Genomic DNA, 25,902 nt, shown 5'->3' with positions numbered 1-25,902 from the left:
TGATTTGGGCCTGGAAGTACTACAGAAAAGAATGTTTCATACAGATTATTATAGAGAGAAGTACAGAGGAAAGTAGGTGAACTGCCACAAGTAGCTCAAGTGTCCCGAGTTTTTCAGTATGATTATTTCTTTTTCTTGTGAAGTCAACAAGTCTTAAGTGAATTTTTAAAACAGCAGCACATTTTTGGTGCTGTTGCTTGAATGGGGAAAAAAAAGAGATGACTCGATTTCAGAAATGACAGGAAATATAATAAAGTATGGATAATAACAAGCATGAAAACACAGGTGTTACAGCTTTCTTGCTGGTTATCAAGGTAATATGGGACAAATTTTTGTGAAAAACAGAACTTCCAATTTCAAATTTGGTATTCATGGTGATAGAGGCAGAGAAACTGAACAACTGACTATGTTAGACCTTTTCAAATTGCTTCTGAAAGGCAGATGCATTTTCTTTAATCCATCAGGGATTTTTTTTAAACCACCTTCTGTTTAAAATGTGTAAAAAGTTTGGGTTTTAATGGGTTTGTTTAGAATGGATGTCTTTGTGTGGAGATTCTATAATCGTTGTTTTTGTACAATATTTTTTTCTCTGATAGATCTCAGAAGAAACTGTCTCGATTGCATGTCACGTATGAAGGCACCATTGAAAGCAATGGACAAGGTATGCTACAGGTAAGCACATATAACAGTAACTGTGACTTTGTCATGTTTTTGTCATACTTTTATGATATGCCAGCTTAATAAAGTCATTTGTTTATCCTCAATTGACTTAAATGACAAGATGTTATGCAGTGTAAAAGAAACATCAAAATTAATTCCATGGGCAGTCTTAGTACTGTCAGTGTTCCCCAGCTTGTCTAGATCTGCACATGTACCTGGTACAGAAAAGGCTGACAGAAAGTCACAAGTTCTGGACAGCTTCAGGTCTTTTGGTTCAAAGCAGTATCAAAGATTGACAAGATAAAAGTTTCAGGTTGTGATCTTGATGAGCTGTCAAGGGTTTCAGTTTATTTTTGAAGAATTATTCTGATGCCCTGGACAGTGACCAGGTCAGTGGTTCAAGAGATTTTATTGCTGCTGCCAGCACCACTGTTTTGGTCTGGGAGGCAGTCAGCAAAAGAAATGCATAAGGAGGATGTACTGTCTGTATGGAAAGGAACACATCTGAGTTTTCCATTTAGTTGTTTAGTTTTTGCTTTTCTAGCAGAAAAAATAAAAAGGAAAAAAAAAAGTCTGCCTTCTAGAATTCATTTACCAAAGAAATTACAGCTTCTTTAGTCAGGAGAAGAAGAGCAGGAGAGAGAATTGGAAGACTTTTCTATGATGCTTTTTGCTCAGATTATTAAGAACTCAACAACTGCTCCATAATAAACTGGTTTTGTGCTGTCTACCTTTTCAATTCTCACTCAGTGATGAGAGAAGGTTGAATTATGCCTTTTTGTGTACTGTTTCTCTTGCATTCTGTAAAAGAGTGTAAGATTATAGCTAGGAGGAAAATTATCACATCCTACACAATTTCAAGTCTTATCAAACAAAGTATCTCTCTCTGCTTAGACAAAGAATGCTTACTCCAGGAGGGAGCAGGATGATGAATGCAGTGCAGGAGTTCCCAGTGACCCCAGCCAGCCTCAGTAGGCTGGCTGGGACAAACAGATCAGGGGTGGTGACAGAACAGTTCCTGCTGACAGGCTGATGGACATAATTCAAAAACAAGGTGATGAGTCAGGTTAATCCTAGACAAGGTCAATCCTAGAGATCTTATCAGCAAGTGGGAGTCAGCAGAAGACAGGGCATGACAATGGTGTGTGTTTGTACGGGAGCCATGAGCTAGGAGTGAGGATGGGGGACCAAGGTGAGGATACTTAACACAGTTAAAGTGCATTTGGGATCCTGATGCACTGAACATCTGGGTAGCTTTCATGTTACTGTTTTGCTCAAGTTCAGCAAGTGTTAAACAACTTGTTTAGGTGTGTTGGTATTTCCAGGACAGAATTCAGGACAACTTGTGCTTTTAGTGGCTGGATTTAGACTCTGAATCCTGAGTCAGTTTTTAATCTACACAGATGTTCATGTCATTCCAGCAACTTTTGGTCACCTCCTGTAAATGTGCTTTCATAAGCTATATAAATAAAAAACAGCAAGAAGCCAACAGCATTTGAAAGATTTAAGTGGCTTAAAAATTAGATTTATATGGCCAGTTAATTTGTATAAGACAAATTCTTAAAAGGAATGTTGTCTATTTAAAAATGTAATTTGCAAAATATGCATTATTGCAGCAAAAAATAGTATCCAGAGCTGCTCTGTTTCAAGCAGAAACCTCAATGATCAAAATTACTTGCCTTGTTCGAATGCATTCAAAGAATTGATAGGAGATTCTTTAAGGTACAGAACAACTGGTATGGAGGCAATGCTAATCTAAAAATCCTTCAGTGTGGACCGCTGGGGCAGATTGCTATGACAGGACAACTTAACAGTTCTTCAGTGTCCAAAAAATGCATAAAGAGTACTATAAATTTTTTTCATTTTTCACATTTACTGAAGTGTGTTTTATTCTTAAATGGGTGCTCTTCAAAGAAAACTCACAGAACCTGGATTCAGAGCATTTGAGATGCAGAACTGTTTTGCTGTGTGATTTCTCACTTGGTTTAAGTTTTCTGAGAAGTAGAAAGGGACAAAAAGGAATGCTGTTAATCAGGTTTTGTATTTTTTAGTTATTGCAGTAGAATTCAACAGTTACTGAAGTTTGTACAGGACCACTTCCTTTGGTAAATGAAAGGGGGTTTTGCTGTTTGCTTTATATCATAATCCTTCTGAATATAATTTTTTAGGTTGATTTTGCAAACCGTTTTGTTGGAGGTGGTGTGACTGGGGCAGGACTAGTACAAGAAGAAATTCGTTTCTTAATCAACCCAGAGCTGATTGTATCGAGGCTCATCACTGAAGTCTTGGATCACAATGAATGTCTCATCATCACAGGTTAGTCTTTGCAGAAAACGTTTCACATCTTACTCTGGTTTTGTATATACAAAATATATTTAAAGTTGAAGTTTAAAATGTTTAAATAAAAGCATCTTAGAAGGAAAAAAGGACGAAAAAAAACGAAGCCAGTACTCATTTGACAAAGAGCTTCCTTCTTCACCCTACCCCTTAAGACCATAGGGCTGCTGCTATAGATCTTTTGTGTAGGACAGCAAGCAGACAGAATTTTTTACCCTATATAAATGTGTTTGTGGTCCTTAGTCCTAGCTAAAGAATATTGTGGGAGATACAGGTAAAAGCCACAATTATCAACTATTAGGTGGTCCCAACTATTTGCAGGTAATGCTCTGTAACATTAAAGCAGAGTTGTTTTTGTTCCTGTCTGGAATTTGTAACATTTAATGTCATCAGTGGGACTGAAAACTGAGAAGAGGAGCAGCCTTCTGGTTACCAAAAAAAAAAGTGGAAAAGGAGAAAATTCGCATTCATTAAAAGGGGTAGAAAGTCAGGAAATCCCTTAAAAATTTTGATTTTGTAAGTTACAACCATGTGGTTTTTTTACTTTTAAGTTAGTTATGGGTTTGTGATTACAACATCAAAACCTAAAGGCTCCTTCCATATGTTGTTGAGAGGCTGTGTATGGAGCTGTGCTGTCTGTCCAGTGCTTTGCTGGAAGTGTTTTTGATCTTGTTTCCACCTGTGTAATAGAACTTGGAATGTTTTATCATCCATTGGATCGAACAGCTAGCACCAAAACATGAAATGTCACTATTAAAAGTGGAGAAGCACAGGTCATGCTGTGTCTCAGTTCTATACCTGGGAACACAGCGAGCAGTTGTCATAACTGGCAAATGAAATGATGCTATAATGTTTGTTTGTTTACTCTAAAGGACAGCTACAATGAAAAGTGTTTGATCAGAGAGATCCTCTGGGCAAATATTGTAGTAGAATATTTATATTTTATATTTTTTGGTCTGCTATAGTCAAAATGTTGAATTTAGTTATCTGAGCTGCCTCAACCGTCAGGTATTTGTGCAGTTATTAGAACAGATTTCTTGGAAGAGTCCTTCCAAAGCACTTCTTTCTCTCACGTGCATGCACAGAAGAAATTTAAGCTTGGATCTTGCAAATCTTACTCTGTCCTGAGCTATTGATTGTCCTGGACAGCACATCTTTTGTTTTCAGTTTTATACTTGGTAATCTTTTTTAGACAGTGTTTTATTTTGGTTTTGCACCCTGTTTTGCTTTTTCTGTGAAAACTTTTTGATAAATTGGCTTTTGTGATTACCTTTTAACAAATGAGTCAGAAAATTCATGGCCATCACTGATTTCTGTTGTGTACTTTGGATATGATACTATAACAAGTTTAATATGTTGGAGCATTATCTTCTGGGTGAGGCTGTTCTGGGGAGAGGGTAAAAACACAACAGTTATAACTCTCTGTAGTAACTGATTAGGAAAAACACTAAATGACTGTTTTTAAAGACCTTCCATTCCCCTGGAAAAAAAAAAATACAATGATTTCACATGAAGGAATAAAGGTGAGGATGTTTTTTCACTGCAGCAATATTCTTTTAGTTTTCTTCAGTACTTTACAGTGTTTTGCAATCAGTATTTGTGATGCGGTGCTCTTCTCTAATGGAAATGGACATTCCATCATTTTCATTTCAGCCCTGGAGTTCTTCCACCTTGGTTCTTAGCCAAGTCTCCGCTGTGTGTCTCACAATCCTCTTGATAAATTACATTCTGTGTGATGCATCTTGATTCAGTGGCCTAATGGGTATAACTATGTAGCTTAAATTTGCAGAAGAGTCTGAGAAATTGGAGAGAAATTAAATTTGTTGTGATTGCACAGTATCTGGTTAAGATCACTGCTGTAATGAGTATGGAACTGGTCATGCAAACAGTTGAGTTCTTCAACACAGACATCTATGTACAGAAATGTCCACAGCTATGCCAAAGACTCCCACAGCTGCATTTCTGGTAGAGCTGTGAATAAGTGTCAGTGTGTTTTTCTTTCAGTTTGTTTTCAGTTTTCCTTTTCTTTTTCTACTCCTCCTCTTTGATTTCATGTTTACTCAGGCAATGCTGAGAGCAGATGAAGCTGTGTTCCATGTTTGCTTTAAATCTACAGACTGAACAACAGCCAGTCCTGACTGCATCTCAGCAATGCTTTTTCAGAGACCTCTAAGTGTATTAGCCATGCAGTAAATGGGATCAGATAATTGGTTCAGCTGAAAATTTACTCAGAGGGGAAAAACTGATTTTCAGCTGGATTTAGCACTGTGGCTTCCCAGAGGGTCAGAGCCACCTTGGGGCATCCACCTGCTCCTCTCTCTTGAGGGCCTCTCTGTGCAGGTGGAGATCTGCTCCTCTATTAACCTACATGTGCTGCAGGGGCATAGCCTGCCTCACCATGGGCTGCATCACAGGCTGCAGGGGCATCTGGTTCAGTGCCTGGAGCACCTTTTGCCCTCCTTCTTCACTGACCCTGGTATCTGCAGAGCTCTTTCTCTCACATATTCTCACTGTTGTCCAGGTTACCCCCCCCCCCCTTAAGTACATTATCCCAGAGGTGCTACCACCGTCATTGATGGGCATGGGCTTGGAGCTGGCTGGCATTGGCTTTATCAGACACAGGGGAAGCATCTAGCAGCTTCTCACAGGAGCCCTCTCAGCTACCAAAACCTTACCACACAAACCCAATGCAAGCAGGCTGATCATGCCACTGTGTGGAGAAAGCCTGAAGACTAGTGGTGACACTAGATAAGGATCAGAAGAACTGACTGAAAGGAAGAGAAGACCTTCCCTTCACTTTTTGCAGTAAATGTGCCTTTTTATTAGTGCGACTCTGCCATTGTGCTTTTCACATGTACTCTTTTTCATTGAGTGCTAGTGGTACTGCCTCTTCACAGGCATAATTACTGTTTCTTAAGAAATACTCGAGGAGCAGTATGGTTGAGTTTTTCCCTATCCCTGGGAGCTTTATGATGCCATGCAGGTCATATGCAAATGAAAAGCTAGACTATGGAGTCCAAGAAAGTTATTTTTAATGACAATTGCAATTCTTTCTAGATGGTGAGGTCCCATAAGCACTAACACTTGGCAATTTCACTGTTTGTCTGATGCTGTAACTATTACAAGTTTCACAAAGGATGTTATTTTTGAATGATATGTATGTTACTTTTGACTTTAGGTAGGCTTTTTCAGGGCTTGTAGCTTGATTTTAAAGTTCTAATGGAACTGTGCTATTATGCTGTAATTTTGGATTGGGTTTTTTTACCCCTTTATATTTTTATGGGAAGAAAAAAGATTCACCAGAACCATTAGCATATCCAATTTATCTTGTACTGCTTCTGTTTTCCCAGCAACTGCACTTTGTATCCCAGTAGGTCACAGGCGGAAGTGCTGCCAGTTAAGTAACTGGTTTTGTCTGACAGATTTCCAGAGCTTCACTTATGAAAAGATATCAATTTTCAGTAACTTTGGGTTTCTGGGACACGAGTTTAGAGTTTGTGTGTTTTTGTTTTTTTTTATTTTATTTTTTTAATTTCTCTGTTATTGACTTTTATATATTTAAAATCTTTTGTGTGTGTATTTGCTTGTTTCCTGGTGCTTTTGTCATCAGCCAGTGCACTTCCATTAAAATTAATGAAAACAATGAACCTTGATAAAGTCATCTTAATACTTTGACTGTCATTTAATCTATCCTGTTACAATGTCTTGATAATATCATCTTTTTTTTCCACATGCTAGACACCAAAGGAAATGCTTCCTTTTCAAATTTGGGAGTTTTACTAGGTTGTCCTATAACAAGAGCTCTCAGTAAAGTCACATATTTTCCTAGTCTGTCTTTTCTTACTTATTTGTTCAAACACTTTTTCCAAGCATGTCAGTCTTACAGAAGGTTGATAGCCTATAATTTGTTTAGAAGACTGACTTGTGACTATTTAAACTGCTCACAGTTGTTGTTTGTATGAGGACATGGATGTATGTAAATATATAGGCATATTCTGCCATCACAATTTTGGGGACTTTGATTTTTGTAACAGGAAGCAAATTCTTGAGGAGGAGTCTTTTACCATCCCACTCATTTCACATAGCAACTTCTCAAAATAGCCTTGAGTGGAATTTGTGTGTCCTCAGTATGCTTAATCATCTTGACAAATGTAAATAACTAATGAGTGGGTAGTAAGGCAGATGAGTTAAGGAAGCGCTGATAAGTCTCTTCAGTTAAAATGAATTTGGGTAAATGGGGAAAATGTCTTGAAGCATATGCATCATTTTAATCAGGTTTTAACAGCTTGTGTTTCCTATGCTTGAGACTACTGAAAACAGACATTCATATTCCCTTGTCTGATGAGGTTAAAATTGAATAGTTTTATGTTTCTGATTGTTCAACTTTTATTTTTATTTAGAGATTGAAAAACTTAAATTAAATTGAAACATTTGTATTTTCAGGGTATCACTGATATATGCAATAGTTGGCACTACTCTTGTCTTAGTAACCAGATGTTTTATGCTGTCAGTTTAGACACCTAAATGCTATTTTTCTGTTATATTTATAGGTGTAGATGGTGTCACTGTTTGCAATTAAAGGGTTGCTTAACAGCTGGGATAAACCTTTGAAAGGGAGATGGCATAGCACAGCATAATAGCTAAAATGACTATAGGTCTTAATGAGCTACTTCGTTACAGTCCTTAATGCTTGCCAAAATATTCCACTGGATTTTTTTCAAGGGGAAGAAACGTATGTTCCAGACCATGGTTTTATGGGTCCTTGAGCTTTCACAGAAGTAGCTTCTTGGTACCACTGTTGCAGCTGATAGCAGTGGCCTTTTGGTCCATTCAGAGCCATTAAACTGTGCCATCTTAGAATTCATGTCAGGAACCATAGTGCAGAAATCATGCTGATTAAATGAAAATAAGGAGAAGAGGTGCATTGGGTAAAGACACTAGGAAGCTTAGCAGTCCTACCTATCCTTCTGTAGGGCTGTCAAGGCACTGTAGGTCAACAAACTGGGTAACACTGGTGTGTTGGAAATCTGCTTGGTTTCTGACCATCAGGTTTTCTTTGGCCTTACTGATAGTAATTTTGCTAGGGAAATAAAACTTCTTGGAAAAATAAAATGTATAAATGTATAACTCACCACATACTCTTTTGAATCTCTTTATATTTCTTCTCGTACATCCTAAACTTCAGCCCAGATGTTTGCCGAATTGTGATGAAGTAGGGTTGCCACACTTTCCATAGCAGGGTAGCTATTTTATTATCGCGCTTACAGGCAGTAGCCTGAAAAAAAAAGGAAAGCAAAATGCTGGTGGTGCAAAGTCTCACAGTCTTTGTTAACCAGATACTAGCCAGTAAAACTTTAAAGATGACAGGCAGTTTATTGAGAAGCTATTGAACTTGAGAGTGGCGAAGTTGAAAATCTTGTTATATACTGAACAGCATATGTAGATCTGCACTTGTAATGTCCTTTGGTGAATGCTACACATTTTCTGTGGAAAAGAAGCTTCTGCTGGTTACAAGCAGAGTTTGTATTCTTGGTGTAGATATGAATTTTCTATTTTCTATTGCTTCTGAGAGCTGTGACTTCATCTGGAGATGCAGTGATTTCTGTGAAAGATGTGCCAAGTGCAAAAAATGTACATATTTTGTGTGCAATATGGAAAATCATTTCTTTTCAGGTACTGAGCAGTACAGTGAGTATACAGGCTATGCAGAAACTTACCGGTGGGCAAGAAGCCATGAAGATAAGACCCCAAGGTAGAGTTCCACGTAAATATTTCAAGTGAAGAAATAAATATTATATGTTTGAAAAATTGGTGCTTTAAGTATTTCCTAGTATTTGCCTTAATAGAGAAATTGACTGTTTGATCATGCTCTCTTCAGAGCCAACAAGCTAAGAAAGTTCTCATATTAATAAGGAGGTATTAGTGCTAATAAATGGTACCTGCCAATATGTCAGTTCTTAAATCAGCATGTTTTATTTTTATGTATTTAATCCAAACTGTTTTGAAGATACTGACTGAACTATGGATTGTAATGTCCCAAGAAGTTTGTCAATGATACCTCAGGTGCCACAGTACCTGATGCCTGCTGATGTGTGGCAATATAAGATCTAATCTCGTAGGTTTGAATAGAAAGCTCTAATGTCTTGAGTTTATTTCTCTGACAGTGTTGTTATAGTGTGTACACAAAATTATTAATTTGGAATAGAAACATATGCAATGTACTCTTTTTTAAGTGTTGGAAGAAGAGAGCTAAAGTGCTTTTCTTTGACCTTGTGGTGTTCTTACATGCTTAGTAAATAGTGCTGTGTGATTAGATTTGTTTCATGTTTATGCCTAAGGTCTAGCCAGTGTAAGAGAGACCTGTCTCATTTTTTATGATGTTTTCATTCCCTACACGCAAATTTTAAAAGTGCTCCATTGTCTGTTATGAGCTCACCTTTCCAGCTGCTTCTAACAGAGAAGCTCTGCAGGGAATTGCTAATTTTGGATCATGATTATATGGCCAGTATAAAACAACTAATGTCATCTACTTTTCTTCTTCCTTCAATTTTAGGGATGAATGGCAGCGACGCTATACTGAAATTGTTGCGATAGATGCATTTCATTTCAGACGTTTTCTTGATCAGTTTGGTCCAGAGAAAATTAGAAGAGAGCTCAACAAGGCCAGTAACTACTTTAAGTGGCCTACAGTCTAATGTTTGGAGTACCTCTTAAAATACTTTGGTATTGTTTATCTTCAGCTAAGGAAGTCCTTGCTTAGTTGTCTCTTGTAAAAGGTGTACTTTGATGTTTTGCTGTCCAATGTTAAAGCAGATGCTTGCCAAACAGAATGACTCTTATCCTTTATGCTATTCAGAGGTGTATTTTAAAATATAAATGAAGTTTGGATATGCATTTTGTTGGCTCTTAGCTTGAGGCCTTATCTTTCAACCTGTGCCAATGATTTTAAGGCCTTTACTGTTATTCCACACATGAATTTCATCTTCTAACAAGAGATGCTTGGTATCTATCTCCAGTTCACAAAGTAAATTCTTGTATGTTAACAAAGACAGCTTATGGACCAGAATGAAGGTCTTGCATGGCTAGGATAAGGCATAACTAGTAAGTGGCCTGTGGCATGTTGTAGTAATGCAATGTTATTTTTACTGAGCAGTTGATTTCAAGAATGCTTATACAGTTATACTAGTGTGCTTATATTTGCGTTCAAAACATGCTAGCAATAAAGTCTGTGTAGTGTGCTTCCGTATTTGGGGGTGCAGTGGGCCTCTGTGTTAGCTAGGGTGTTAAATATAAGAGCACAATACTAGTGTTATTAGGGGGGTATAGGATGCATTTGAAATCAAACATAGGGCAGTGTCTTGCTAATACTCAGAAGAAAAGGGAGTATACCTGAAAGCTCATCTCTGCCCACCCCTCCAGAAATGATGTACAGGGCTGAAGAGCTAATTTAATTTAGTCTTAAAACCTTGACTAAAGTAACATTCATCAGCTTGTTTCTTCAAGGTTGGTTAATGAAATTAGCCCTGAAAAAGACAGTAAATAAATTTTGTAAACTTCAGTGATATCTTTGTACAAAATTAAAATTACCTACTCTAGTGAATTTATGATCTGCCCACACTTTTCAATATTATTGACTGGGGTTGGATTTTTTAAAATAAATTATGGTAGATCCCCGCAACTTTATAGTGTGTTGGTTTGACTGATGTTGTTTGATGATAACTGATTGGTATTTAAAGAAAATTTTAAGCCTGAGTTAATTCGCTGTTTACGACAAAAAATAAAAATAGATTTATTGGAGTTCCATAACATTTTAGCAACTCAAGTATTTTTTTAACATGTTGTGGGTTTTTTTCCATTTAATTTAAAATCAGTATTAAGCCTAAGATCTTTCTGTGGGTGAAAACAAGGTGATGGAGTAAGATGCAACTCTTATGATTTAATAAATCAGAACTCAGTAAGCACAGTATATGCACACAGGCTTTGAAATACGAGTCTATTACGTATTCGTATACACAGCTCGGTGTCCAGAGGTTCTTTTTTCTGTTATTTTGTTACACATTAGGAAATTATTGAAACAAAGTGATTCTTCTTACAGCTTGAATTTTCTCATAAGCCTATATAATTTCTCCTTTATAAGATGCATTTATCTTAAAGAACCAGGTGTTCACTCTTGGTTAGTCTTCTCAAAAGGTAGCTGTCTGAGGTTGACCTCGTGTGTGATTTACCCAGAACCAGAAAACAAGATTAATACTGGCTGAAGTCAGCTGTTCAGAATAAGAAAAATAAAGTCATTGTATCTGACTTCATCATTAAGATTTGCAGATACATGTGGAAGAGATGTCACTGTTTCATCCTTGTTAGCCCCTTGAGATTATTGCCTGATAAAGACTCTCACTAGCAATAACTCTTCCCATTGTAAGTTCCACTTGCCAAATCCTGAGGAGCAACTGACTTATCATTGGGCTTGCCAACCCACTCACAAATGTCATTAAGCCTATTTTGATAGTCACCAATTGCAAAAAAGCTGCAGCTTCATATTTGGCATGAAATGCTTCCATCAGAATTATGCTGTGCATATGTTTCAAACAGTGTTAACTGTGAGAACTATATGTAATAGTTTTATATGAAAACAAATTGTAATCATCATACAACTTCTAAATCATTTATGATACTACATATTTGAAGTAGTGTACAACTTATAACCAAATTAATTCATGTAGTTCAAAAGGAACAGCTCTTCTGCTTCCCATATGGAAGCAATTGCTTTAAAACTGTACAGTAAGCTTTCATGTTCCTGTATTCCTAGATGAAACCTATTTAAAATATTGGTGCAATGTCTCTTTTTATATTAGTTTTATCTTCATCCTTTATTTGCTATGAAAAATCATACAGGAGCACACACTTGGATATTTTTCTTCATTGCTGCTGAAGTCCTTCCAAGAGTTTGCTGACTTCAGTATTGTGTCTGATGAGATAGGTTTTTGTTCTTTATGTTCTGGCAAGTTGAGAAATACATGCCTGTTAAGTAAAAGCTGAAAAGTGGCATCTTACTGCAACACCAGTCCTTCCCTCACTGGAGTGGAGATGGAGTTTGAAGAACTACTCTCCACACAGCCAGGCAGCTAGCTTGCTTGGCCCACTATTTTCATACCAGTGTGCTTTGGTCTTTAAACACACTAGTAGCTCTGACTTGAAAGAGCTCGAGGCTGCGTCCTGATGACGTGTAAGTGCTCCTTATGCAAATTCTGAATCATGGCATCTTGCTAAATTATGACAAACCATAGTCTGAATTTGCAGCTTAGATCAGATTGAGTGAAACTGGGGGTTCCACCAGACAATTGTACCTGTTCAATAATTTTTTGTACTGTTGAAAAGCTTCCCAAAGAGATTTATCCTTTTTTTTTTTTTTCCTACACATGGAAGCAGCTGCCTTTACTCAAGGTTTCTTGGTGACTTATGCACTTTTTTCTTTTCCCTCCTGCCTTCATTTATTACACTAGACCTGAACTCTAAGGTGCCATTTTGTCTTTTATTTTCAGTTTTGAGGAATATCAGTAATAGTGGACACAGCAGTTCAGCTGTCATGTTGCATGCTAAAGGGGCCAAAAAGCAACAAATGTGGTACAATCTTCTGTTAGTTACTCTTTGCTCTGGCTATCCTGAAAAGTTTCCTACAGCTGTGATAAAATCCCTAGGAGTCAGCACATGTATCTGATTTTTAGTTTGGATTCAAATTAGGCAAAATTTTTCTTCCTGTAAATTCTTTAGTGATTTACCTTAAATTTAAAGGAAGGCTAATAGGGTATTGAAGCAGCTTGAATTTGGTATTGCTAGGAGACAATACTTGTTTTCATCTTATTGTTTGAAAATATGGCACCAGATTGCTGTCAACTTCATCTTCTAACTCTTGTTTGCCTGCAGGCCTACTGCGGCTTCTTCCGACCCAATGTTCCACCTCAACATCTCTCTGCAATAGCCACAGGAAACTGGGGATGTGGTGCCTTTGGAGGGGACTCCCGATTGAAAGGTAAATTCTAGCACTAGTTAATGTCTAAATGAATCAAATAAGATTCTGATTCCTTTTTGTACAGTTAAGCTGTCCATAGAACTGGTTTGTTAGCTTTATCTTTAGGCCATGATTAACGTGGCCTTAATAAAAACGCACACTGCTTTTATATGCTATTTTCAGTTTAACGTTTGAGGTAAGTACATGATAGTGAAATGCTGGGTTTACAAGGATGTGTAGCACAGAAACCTTCAAAAGCAGGGATGTGCAATATTCACAGAAGAAAATGTTCATTGCAGTTCTCAGTCTCATAAGTAAGTTGACCTTTCTGGAGCAGTCGTCCAAGATTATGCGTAAAATTTGTATCTCTGCAAAGCTCTTGAAAGTATGTGGTAATTTGCAAGGCTTCACAAACTTGCTGGCAATGCACAGTGGTTGGTTTTTCTCCTTAATATATTACTGTTTGCCGGAGAAGTTTCCATTCACTCAGACATGCTTCTTTCTTTCCTGACATGCCTGCTATATCACTCACTTCATGTTCTTTTGGTTTTAATTGGAGTATTTATAATGCAGCAGATATCACATGCCAACATTCATTTAAGACTTTTTCCCATCAAGTCAAGAACTGATGGATCCTGACATTTAAATTGATATTCTGATTCATACAGTTATAAATAGAAATTTATGTGTTTGTTGTTTTCAAATATTTGGTGAGCATTTAAAATTTGCTTTTCTGAACAGCTTTAGGTAGTTACGTTGAGACAAACAGTCATCAGGCTACCAGCTTCATTAGCTTGCTTTCTTCATGTGTTTTATTCATTGAGCATCTATCTTTTTCTTAATGCTTACTGATTTCCTGACAGTTGGTTTCTGTTTTCCATTAGATAAAATTGTATGCCAAGTCCAGATCATCAATATCTGAAGTAGTATTTACTGCAGGATCTGATCCTACGCGATTATGATTGTTAGGAAGGTTTAATAAATGCTTTGATTTGCATAAAACCTCCTCTTGGATCTGAACTGTAATATCCTGTGGCTTTTGTTGTTGTTGGTGGTTTTTTTTTAATATATATGTGTTTCTGGGACATCTGATCTAAGGCATTATTTATTCAATGCTTGATGTGACTTTTATGGTAGGCATTCCTTACTGCAATGCTTTATTTATGTCCTCTCCCCATTACTCAGAGCTCAAAACTGAAGCATACTGGGAAAGACCACCAGAGCTGAGTCCATTTGGTGAGGTGGCTCATAAGAAAAGTCTTTAATGTAGACAAAGAAATGCATAGTGAGATGTGGTGCTTTGTAACTTGGATGTGGACTCCAGGCAGAACAAGAGCGTTTTAAAGACTTGAATATTCCCTCAGTTTTATTTTAACTTACTATTTTTAGTTTGAGCTTTCATTTATGTAACTTTTCCTCTGGTTTTGGATCAACCTTAATTTTTTCCCCAAAGTTTGCAGGAATTAACACTCAACAGCAAGTTACGGCATTGATGCTGTTACGAAAAGGTCATCTAAATGTATGTGTGTAGTCTCAAGTTTTCTGTTCTTTTGGTGGACCTTAAAGACAGACATTGGTTTAACTTGCACTTAAGTTACTATTTTTGCAAGCTAGACTTAATTTCTTAGTTGACTCTGAAAAATCAAGTTAATGAAAAGAATTAAATGATACTGATGTGCTATGGGATATGTAGCTAGTTGTTTAGTATGTGATATTTTTCTCTGCACTGATGCTGACTAGAATTACTATTGCTTCATTCTTTGTGTGTAAACTATGAGCTACAAGTACAGTAGTTTGTCATGTGCATTTTTGTCAGAATAGAGTTGCATTTGTGTGATAAACAAATAGTCTTTTCTAGTTCACAGATACCCCCTGCACAGCCATAAGTCCTAATGGTGTATAGGGTTATTCTGATTGCAAGTTCTCTCAACGGTTTCACTTCATTATAAGCAAATTTCTTGCACTGGAGAGTAATCTTTTACACTTCATAGGGAATCATAAATTCTTCATTTCAAAATACGTCTGAGAAAACTCGATGATGATGATCATTTTGGATCACAGAGATCATCAGTATCATGGTTTTACTGAATACAAATGAATAGCTTTTGTTGGCTACTCAGGCTTGACAGTGTATTGCAATGACAAAGTAGTTTTTGTAGTTTAAAGTCTTGCTTTTTCATTTAATGTTCTTAAATACACACCCTTGTCTTATCTGGATCTCTAACAGAGACTTCAGAACCACTTCAGTATTTGATGTAATTGAATATAATTGGATAAGTGCCATAATGCATTATGATATTCTATCATTATTTTTTTAGTTGTGAATTAAAGGAACATGATTGTGCATAAAATACGGTTTCACTCAAGGTCACAGAAGATGTAAAAACTGAAGTTGTCTTAAAGGAGTTAAAAAATGAATCTGGCTTTACAAATTGAGTAAGTGGTGTGTAAACAAGCCAGGTTACAGCTCTCTTAGGGATAAACTTTTAGTATAAACTTAAGACTTTTGGTACTAAAAAAGTATGTTTATACAATTGGGAGAAGTTGGAAGATCTTGTCTTGCTTTTGGGAACCAGAGGACAGTTTAACAATTACTAGTTGAAGAGGCGCTGTGCAACTGTCTGAAGATTGGAAAAGTGCTGTTTTATTGAAAATGCTAAAATGATCTCATGAGACATCTCATAAATACATAGATTTAACTTCTAACAAGAGTGAGAAAGTACTCTTTAGCTGAACTGGTGTTTTTATTTATCTGAGAAAATAAAGTTCAATTAGGAGGACTGCTATCAGCTTTTATGAGACCCCTATAAAATGAGTAGAAGGAGAGAAAAGCATGCATCTTGCCTCACATATGCGTCCAATGTTGATGTGCTACCATGATAGTACTGCGGTTCTGAACTTACCCAGTAGGCAATGACACAAGGAGTATTGGGTGTTTCACCCAGTGTAGCATTGCTGCACCTGCATTTGCAGAGTTCTACTCTGCTTGCCCCTGCTGTGTCTTTGGTGCTGCTTTCCTCCCACAAATCTCTGGACTTTGGCTGCAATAGTACTGCAGCACGGGAGCCCCTGGTGGTAACATCCTTTCCGCTGGATAAAAGGGACTGAACATGCAGGGCCTGTGAGGATAGCTGGGTCCCCAGAGGGATTTGTATTATGCTTCTACCACCCTAGCTGGGTAGTAGAAGAAAGTATGCAAGTGCTGTCTTCGGGTGCAAGTCCAGAAGACTTAGATAGGATCACACCAGCTAGGTGCAAGGGTCAAGAGGGCCCAAATCCCTCCAGACACCTCTTCCTGTGATGCTCCTTTTTCAGTAGCATGGTGTCGTGGTTTAAACCCAGTCAGACAGCTTGTTCACTAACTTCCCCCCCTTTTTGCCCTCCCCCTACTCCCGGAGGGACAGAGAGGAGAATCGAAAAGAATGCAACTCCCACGGGTTGAGATAAGAACAGTTTAGTAACTAAGGTATAACACAGATCACTACTGCTACCACCAATGATAATAATGATAAAGGAAATAACAAGGGAAGAGAATATAACACCTCACCACCAGCCGACTGATAACTTGCCCCCCCGCCCCAGCCCGACCAAGCACCGACCCATACCTCCTCCAACCCTGCAGTCTCCCAGCCCTTCCAGCTAACTCCCAGTTACATCCTGGGCATGACGTGCTGTGGTCTGGAATACCTCTTTGGCTAGCTTGGGTCAGGTGTCCTGTCTCTGCTTCCTCCTGGCTTCCCCTCCTCCCTGGCAGAGCATGAGGCTCACGAAGTCCTTGGCCAGACCAAAACATCATTGTTATCAGCTCTGTTCCCGAGCTGAAAGTCAAAACACAGCACTGCACCAGCTACCAAGAAGGAGAAAAATGACTGCTACTGCTGAATCCAGGACACATGGAAATGTCGCATGGTGTTATATATCATTGGTGCCCAGAAGACAGAAATTTTGACCCTTGTTCCGTAAGATTTACAACAATTCAAAATAAACAGTAGGATGTTTTTAATATCTTCTGTAAAGTGAAGCTGCATTGTTTGCTTGAAATGAATAATAAGATTCATTAGGTTTCATTCCCCTATGCAAGCTAGTTAATTAGACCCCTTCAAAGCTGATCTACTGAAGCTTTACCAAATCCACAGCTGTTTCAGTAGTTTGATTAAAATATCATTCCCAGATTGAGATTAATTTCACATGTGAATAATGTAATTTATAATTTTAGCTATGTGTTTATGAGTGTTGTTTGATTAAAGAATGCAGTATTTTATTAGGTCTCTTTAAAAATGTGAAGTATTCTTGAGCTGAGCTATGAGCAGCATTCTATTTAGTTTCCACTAGCAGGTGGTAATGCAGTGCGTACGCAATTTGATTTAAAATTGATCTTTACAAAGACAATATTAATCACATTTTAATTAACTCTACTTACTGGGTAGAAAGGGAAAGAATTAATATCGGAACTGCACCCATAGGCTCTGAAATAAAGCAAGCAGCAATAGATTAAGTTGTTGCTGGGCTCCATTATTTAGACTGTGGTAACATTACCCAAAATGAATGTGTGATTGATGGCATGTGTGACATTCCAGCCTCGCAGTACTGGTTGGTGAAAAAGCTGTGCTCCTGTAATTTTGGTGACACCTAAAAGGATCCTGGTTTCTCTTCTCCCCTTCCCTGTCCCTGACTGTATGATCTGGTGCCCGCCCTTGCATCAGCTCTGGCTCTGAGCAAACTCAATTCACTCAGCCAATTCTAATCTAGCAGAAAACAATTAGCTTTTACCCTTTTGTCATATAACTTTTCTGCCAGGTTGGTGAATGGAATTTGCTCTGATGAGCTCCTGAGAGCTGCAGAAAAGTCAGGAAGTGAGTGAGAAGGGAGAAAATGTAGCTGGACCAGAGCCACCTTCTCCAATTGCACTGAGTCATTAGCTCAGCTGGACCATTGATCAATACTCCAGATGATTTCTCGAGTCTTCTGAGGAATTGCTGAGGGAATTGTGGGTGTTTAGTCTGGAGAAGTCTCAGGGGTACCTTATCGCTCTCTACAACTACCTGAAAAGGAGGATGGAGAGAAGAGGTGGCTGATCTCTTCTCCCAAGTAATAAGACAAGAGGTAACGGCCTCAAGCTTTGCCAGGGGAGGTTTAGATTGGTTATTAGGAAAAATTTCTTCACAGAGAGAGCGCTCAGCCATTGGAATAGGCTGCCCAGGGAAGTGGTAGAATCACAGTCCCTGGAAGTGTTCAGAAATTGTGTAATTGAGGCCCTGAGTGACGTGGTCTAGTGGTGGACTTGGCAGTCCTGGGATAAAGGTTGGACTTTATGATCTTAAAGGTCTTTTCTAACCTCGTTGATTCTGTAACTTGAGGTGCACCTTGGTCCACTAAGCTTTATACAAACCTGGAAGTTAAACAACCTGAATTGTATTCCTGACATCACCACTCACTTTTTATAGGTTGGAATGAGCTGACATATTCCATGCTGTATACTTCTGTAATAGATAAAATGGACACCTTAAATTGCACAGTAAGAGGATGCAGAATCATAAGTCTCATCTTAGGAGCTAAAAGTTGGGTCAGGTCCTGCTTTGTGTAGCTTAACTTAGTGAAAGTTTGGCACCCTTCCTTCTGAAGGGTGGCAAAGAGTAGAAATCGTGATGTGCTTAATGGATGCTTTTTACCCCACTATTGGTGACTTGATGCAAGCAGCTTAAACCAGGATGTGAGATGGTGCTTCTGTTGTTTGTGCTGCCTCGCATGTTTATTAGCTTGTTAATGGCTGCAAGCTGCTTGAGGGTAGGCATGGACCAAAATAAACCCCAAAACTTAAACGCATTGTGTATCTGGAAACTAAACGTGGTTATCACTAGTGACTCCAGCACAGAGTACTTCCACACTGAGCTGCAGTGCCCAGTATTCTTCACTTTGTTTTAAAAGTGGAACTAATACTTGTCTACCCATTGTTCAAATTGTCTTGTAGCATTTACTTGGAGATGAGTGGTATGATTATTTGCTGTAAACTTCAGGCTGTGTTTTTTCCCTTCGCTAGATTGCTTTATCCTGTGTTCATGTGTGTAATCTTTTTGTTGTTTCAGCCTTAATACAGATACTGGCAGCTGCTGAGGCTGGACGTGATGTTGTTTATTTTACCTTTGGAGATGTGGAGCTGATGCGGGATATTTACAGCATGCACACTTTTCTCTGTGAGAAGGGCCAAACTATTGGTGAGCATAAAGAAATCTCATGCAGTGAAGAGACTTAACTGTCTCTAAATGGAAATTGTCCAGTAAGAATTACTGTCATCAAGTTCTGAACACAAGCAAATGGGTCTTGGTTCATTTGTACCCGTTTCCAGAGTGGGGAACTCTTCCGATTCAGGGTCAGCTGTACAGTGTTAATCTGTTAGAAGACTTCCAGAATCCTCTTCTAATTCACTGGTAAATTACAGTCCAGAATTTAGAAATATATATGACAGAAGATTTGCAAAAGTTTTTAAGATAACTCAGAATGCTTTAAAAAGGGAAAATGTGCTTGTGCATTCTTGATGTAGGTTTGTTTTACAGTGGTTCTGGCTTGATCCCACAAGATGCAGTCAGATGTGTGATAAGAAAAGTGGTGTATCGGTTGCCCCACTGTAAATGTTAAATGTCTGGGACAGAAGCACAAAGCTAGGTAGTTGGCAATACATTGTCAGTCATACACAAGCCTAATGTTTGGGTAGCTCGTGCAGAAAGCTCAGCAGAAAGTTGAGGAGCCCACCGTGTGTTCTGAACAAACTTGGAAACAGTCATGTTCCCTTTATACTGTTCTCTACCTCCTCTTTCACTGCTCATTTAAAGAGATGTTCCATGCCACTATCTCAGCATGAGCATACATTTCTGGTCTTTATTTGCAACCATACATTCTTCATATGACATGATCTTAAGTGGTTTTTAATTATTTCTTTTTATTTTAAAGGGGATATTTACAGGCTGTTACTGAGATATTACAATGAAGAATGCAAAAATTGTTCTACTTCAGGACCAGATATCAAGCTCTACTCTTTTATATACAACACCATTGAGTCCTATGCAGATTCTACTGATGATGATGAAGAAAAAGGGTTGTGCTTTGATGATTAAAATACTTGAATTTGATCAGAATATTGTTCATCTCCTCCCTCTGGTATATCATGTGAATTACTGGGTATAATTGGCTTAATATATATTGACTGCATTTGTAGTTATGTATACACTTAAAACCCCCACCTTTTAAGAGACAAAATTTTTGGGTGGTTTTATACATGAAAACCTTGTTCATGTGTGTACAGAAAAGATTTCTTTGATAAATCTGGTTTGCATTATACTTTGTTAAGCAGGACATGTTGTAACATGTTTGTGTTTCAGTCAAGAGATTGCTGAAGACCGTCAGAAGATTTCCCTGTATTCCATTGCCTTTATTTTTCAGAACTTGTATCTCGATTTCTCATGTAAACTGAGTGCTGGAGTACAGCCAGCCTTGTAACTCTTGGGGTGATGAAAGAGAAGTGTTGTAATGATCATTCTGATTGAAAATTGTCATAATTTGATAACCCCCTTAAGACTGCCACAATGCCATCATTGTTCTTAACTTTTTCATTGATTTAACTTAGTGTCCTGGGTTTAACCTAATTTTTTAGTAAATGGTTAAAAATGGGCAGATTCTGGAGGAGCTGTAATGCATTTCACAACTGCATGGTCTTCATTGAACCAGGTGTAAAAGTTAGCATGGAGAAAGAACAAAGTATGGGAGGGTGGGAAAATGAGAAATGTGACCAAAGTTAGAAGCAGAGAGAAACGTGTTCACATGAAACTCTAATACCGTTCTGTTGGTGCTATCTGTTACAACATTGAACAAGGTCTTAGACACGTTAGTGTATCTGAAGTTTCTCAGGCTTCACTGTTGTTGGTGATATTATTTGAATTAGGGTCTGTTAGTTGTGTTTATATTTTCGTATCAGTTCTCCTTTATTGTAATGTGCATACATGTGAGCATGAGATCTCCATGGGATAGCTTGAGTGAGGAAATAGAAATCACTTATCAGCTGGAGGAAAAGTCTGCAGGCAACACGTAAAAACACAAGTTAGGAGTTTGCACCTGTGTCTTTTTAGGCATGAAAATAACAACAATGAAGAGAAGGCAAAATATGTGTGAAACCTGTCCTATTACTATCTCTGTGAATACCAAACTAGTGTGGCTGTAGTTCCTTAATGGTTTACACAAAACTGTAGATACATCTGTGATAAAACTTCTCCAGGTTTATGTACGGAGCCAATCCAATGAAACTGTCTATTTGTGGCTTAAACCCAGTCTAAGTTTAAGCTCAAATTGCTAAATTTAGACTCTTCTGTGTTAGAGTTTCTTGTCTGTCATGGTTGCTATCACAAGTTTAGCAATGCAAGTGAAAACTGCAGCAGGAAATGTAGTGAGCTATGCCTCTGGTATCAGCAAATCCTTTTGGCTAATGTCAGATAAAACCTCTCCAAGCCTGAAACACAACCTGGTAATCAAATACTGGAAGCTTTTGGCAGTCTGGCCTACCATAAAGCACTTGCTGCTTGAGCTGGTCTGGTGGAAGCAATAGCACTTTGGGTCATTTATAAAATACCTTTGGAGTGCTGCGCCATTAATGCTAAGCAGCAGCTTGGAAGCATGTTGCTTGGAAGGTGACAGCAGTTCAAGGGTTTCTTTCTGTTCTTCCTACCAGCTGTAGCTTTCTCCACCCCCATTACAGGGAAAAGATTTGGGCTACTGTTTCAGGTGTTTTTCTGTGCTTGCAACTTGTGTCCTCAGAGTTAGCTGAAATATTTTCTCCTGTTCCTGATGTCCCAGCGTTGACTCAGATTCTGGCAATAGGAGTAACAGTGTTTTGTCAAAATCTCTTCGAGCATTTAGGTTCAGCTGTGATAGTGCTTCTAGAAGCATTGCCGATGATAAATGTACCCTGTTAATTAAGACAAGTGATGGAAAACTGGTGCTATCTGCCAAACCTCCTTCACCATACTACTCAGGATTTCCTATAGAAGAGGTGAACAGAATTTTTTCTGAAACAAGTGGAAGGAAATACAGCAAAAAGCCTGAAGTGGCTGGGTATGATCTCCCCTTTATTGTAAATGAATGCATCTTTATTAATGCGGTATTAATTCTCATTGAGATTGGTCAGGTATGAAAAATGTCCCAAAATAAGATGGCATAAAATTCTACTTCAGCTCTAGAAACAGAAAAATATATTTAACTTTAGAAAGATTCTCTCAAGATCATATTATAGGGTATCTGGTTAAGAGAGTTTTTGCAGTGTCAAGTGTTTCCAGGATAATCCTGTATGTTTTATGCAGCTTATGTTTTCACTGATACCTGATGGGGAAGATAGGCTTTTATTTGAGAGAATTCTTCAGGATAGGCCTACCTTACATTCCCCCCTCCTTCCCCCCATGAAATACGGTTGTATGGACAGGAGAAAAGGAAAATAACTTATTTTCTGTGTGATGTGTCATCTGAGTAAGAGTGATACATCCTGTATTCTGCTGTGTGTCCCTGATCTGGTAAAGGGCAATGTTGTAAGAACATTTTGAATACGACTTTGATTGCAGACAGGTTGAAGATTGTATTTTTCTTGGTTTAGTGGGGATTAGCTCTGGATAGCCCAGAGTTAACAAACGAGCAACAGTGTTATATTCTCATGACTTTCTAATTCAATAAAGAGCTAAACTGCCCAGAATGCTGCATGTGGGAGCAGGAATTTTGCATCAGCCCAGTATGTGTTCTGCATCTCTTTTCCTCCGCCTGTCACTGTTTATAAACTCCCTGAGTTTTCTTTAGCTGGAGGTGCCTTTTGGTGCTTTATTTGAAGTAGTGTGGAATGGAGACACAGAAGATCTCTTTGCGCAGCCCAGTAAGCTTCAGTTCCATTCTTCTAGAAACCTGTTTATGCAGTAGTCCCCTTCTTGGGTTTTGTATTCCTTTAGGGATGTTTGCTATATGATTTCACATAAAAATAAGATTCCTACCAAACTTTTGTTTTATACTTTTTAGTAGCCAAATTGAATGCTTAATATGAACAACAGGCAGTCATGTAGATTGCAATGTTGCCTCATAGTCACATGTGGTGTTGGAGCACTTCTGTAGTTTTACAGCTCTTGCACCTAAATTCCTCAGTTTTGAGGTGTTCTTATCTAATGAAGAGTACCCATTACTGTATATATATTAATTTATAAACCGTTCAAGTGTTCCTGACATTCTTCTAAACTTACAGTTTATGCACCATTATATTATATTGATTTTTCTGGATCTGTATGCTAATGTTTACATGATTTTGTAGGAATATGATTAAAAAATTCTGACTGAAGCAATACCGTGTGCATTGTCTTGTAATGTACTTCCCAGGGCAGAAATTCCAGCACATTTGAAAGCACATGGCACGATACTACAGAGATTTCTAGCAGTAAATGTAATAATTCAAGTATTTTGACATGTATAGCTAATTTGTTCTTACTGTACAGTATTGTAGCGGTTACTTCCATCTGTGTAGTGGTGGACAGAGGAAGTAACCACAGGAAATTGGAAGGGTGCTGGCATGAGTGTGAGATTTCTAATGTGTCCATTTGCATGGACAGAGATTTCTAATGTGGCCATTTGCAGACATTTCAATGCTATTTTCTGACTTGCTTTTGGTGAGAAGTGTTTGGTTATTCTTTGAACTTAGTGAAGGAACTATAACTAAATAAAAGCAAATAAAACCTGCAAAATATATAAATAATGAATATGCTGCATAAATGTTTGCATGGTTTGTAAAATGGCATCCTCCTTAATGAGAAAATTTAGATGTTCTTCAAAAATCTTAAGTTTTAATGAGTAAGGAACTAATTTTTTTCTAGCATTACATGAAATGAGGATAAAATACAAATTTTTGATTGTTCTCAAGGGTTTAGATGTGATGCTGTCTCTGGCTGCCTCATACTGGGTCTTTGCTCATGTTCAAGCATGGTTTGCCATTCCCGAGTTTAGATTTAACTTTCATGTAAATGGCCAAAATGATACCGTTCTCTATACGCAGCATATGTCTGAGTGCTGGATAATCTGGATATGGCAGACTTCTGGTAGTGTGATGCCTGGGTAGGGAACGGGTCATGCCCTTTGTGTTGAACCTTGTAAATCCCAGGTGGTGGGGTAGCAGAGGGTGCTCACACTCTGCCCCTGCAGTGGGGAAGCTGCTGCTGGTCTGTCCGGTCCCAGGCTGTCACTGGTCTAACTGTAATCAGCAAACATCCTCAGGAATATGCTTTATTAATTCTTAAAAGCCACTGGAGCCTGTGGAGATAACTCCTTGGGGGGGGATAAAGCACAATTGCAAGGGCTGCTTCCCCAGGGACTCTTTCCATTTTTCTCAATTGCAAGCCATTGGCTTCCCACCTGTGTCAGTGCTCAGATATAGAGGAGTCTCAGACAGTGGAATTTCACAACTTTTGACTTTTTTGTTCTTAACATCCTCTTGGCCTAGGCAGCTTTCTGTGACAGGATGGACAGATGGATGTCAGACCTTGGGACAGCAAAAGCTGTTATAAACTCCATGAGGTTCACCAATGTATTTATGTATTAGCCAGTGTAGGGTTATGCAATGTTTGCTCTGGATGGATAACTGGGTTTGTGGGTTTTTTCCTTCCTTTTGTTTTTGTGGTAGGTTTTTGTTTTGTTTTAAATCTGCAAAAATCTCACTGACTTTGTGATACATTTTTGACAAGGGTGACAACATCCATAAAATTATGGAAACTGCAAGATGCTAGAGCTGTCTGGAGTTGCTGGGGTTTTTAACTGAGAATTGAGTATTTATGATCTTGTTTTGTGCTAACAGTGTTTCATGCTCATTTATCATTGCTTAAGTGAGTGTGACCTGGAAGCTGTACAGGAGGTATCTGTCACTGATAACTCCATTACAGCAATACCATCAATTTCTGCTTAACGGAGCTGTCAGCTAGGGTTACATTACATGTTTCTGGCGAGTGACACTTGGTACGCGGTTAAAGGAAGCACTGGTATGTTCCAAGTCCTCTTGGTAACACTGTGATATGCTGTCATGATGTTTGTGGATATGCATACACTTTGCATTGCTTGCTGGCTAGCTGATATTATAGAAGCTTAAAGCTGTCACAAACTACAGGGTGTGCAGACCATTAATATGTAGTTAATCAGCTGTAAATCTACATGAGGACAGCAGAACCTGCGCCTGATGGAGAGAGAGACTGTGCTGTCTTTACATCTGACTGTGCTTGCTAGTGGCCTGGGGTCCACAATTCTCACACCTCAGCCCTTTTCTACATCAGATGGAAAATGATTGCACTGAAAATCTTTTCCACAGCTTATCTGCTCAACAACAAGAAAAAGACAGGTTTGGAATGGGGTGGGGTGTGGTTACCTTTTTTTTTTATTTCCTTTTTGAGCATCTAAGACAATGACGTTCAATTTTTCAGAGCAATGGAATACAATGAATGGATTTCTTCATTGGGTGTAAAATGGTAAAAACATGCCTAATTTAAGTAAAAATTGCTGAAAGGCCCCAACTCCTCTTTCTGCCCGAGTGTTGGTTTGTATAAAGCTCCTCTTGGAGGAGCCTACCCGAATAAGATTTTCCACAGACACTTCTTGTCTAACCTGTTCTCAGTTATATTCACCCAGAAGGTCCGGTTCAGTGGTGCCTTTGTTTTATTGTTCTTTAAAGAGACGCCTTCTGCAACTGCTTGGAATTCTTATACCTACTATAGCTGCTTCCTTTTGCAATCAATATTATCAAAGTGAGATTCTGCACAGATAAAAACTGCATTTGCTAAATAGGAAGGGAGCAAAAAAGCAGTGGAGTATGTTTGTATTTAAAGTCTGTGTTTGGAGTTCTGTTACCAAGA

The 25,902-nt window shown here is 38.3% G+C and overlaps 1 protein-coding gene across 2 annotated transcripts in view; it reads left to right on the top strand.

The window, feature by feature from the left end:
• The window catches only part of PARG (poly(ADP-ribose) glycohydrolase), a 68,851-nt gene extending 45,493 nt beyond the window's left edge, over nt 1–23,358 (top strand). The window contains exons 12-18 of one of the 2 annotated variants that reach the window (XM_057421596.1): nt 597–672; nt 2,829–2,976; nt 8,671–8,749; nt 9,551–9,659; nt 12,919–13,024; nt 19,087–19,215; nt 19,949–23,358. In XM_057421596.1, the coding sequence (XP_057277579.1) occupies nt 597–672; nt 2,829–2,976; nt 8,671–8,749; nt 9,551–9,659; nt 12,919–13,024; nt 19,087–19,215; nt 19,949–20,112 (811 nt within the window). In that variant the 3' untranslated portion in view covers nt 20,113–23,358. The remainder of the gene's footprint in view (nt 1–596; nt 673–2,828; nt 2,977–8,670; nt 8,750–9,550; nt 9,660–12,918; nt 13,025–19,086; nt 19,216–19,948) is intronic. The other variant, XR_008973795.1, reaches the window with a different exon arrangement.
• Nucleotides 23,359–25,902: the final 2,544 nt, after the last annotated feature.

Source organism: Pezoporus wallicus, unplaced genomic scaffold, assembly GCF_028554395.1.
Source record: "Pezoporus wallicus isolate ANWC-B61680 ecotype Strahan unplaced genomic scaffold, APGP_CSIRO_Pwel_v1 contig_4816, whole genome shotgun sequence".
Taxonomy (NCBI): domain Eukaryota; kingdom Metazoa; phylum Chordata; class Aves; order Psittaciformes; family Psittacidae; genus Pezoporus; species Pezoporus wallicus.
Note: the sequence above shows the minus strand (reverse complement) of the source record. Positions and strands in the feature narration are given on the sequence as shown.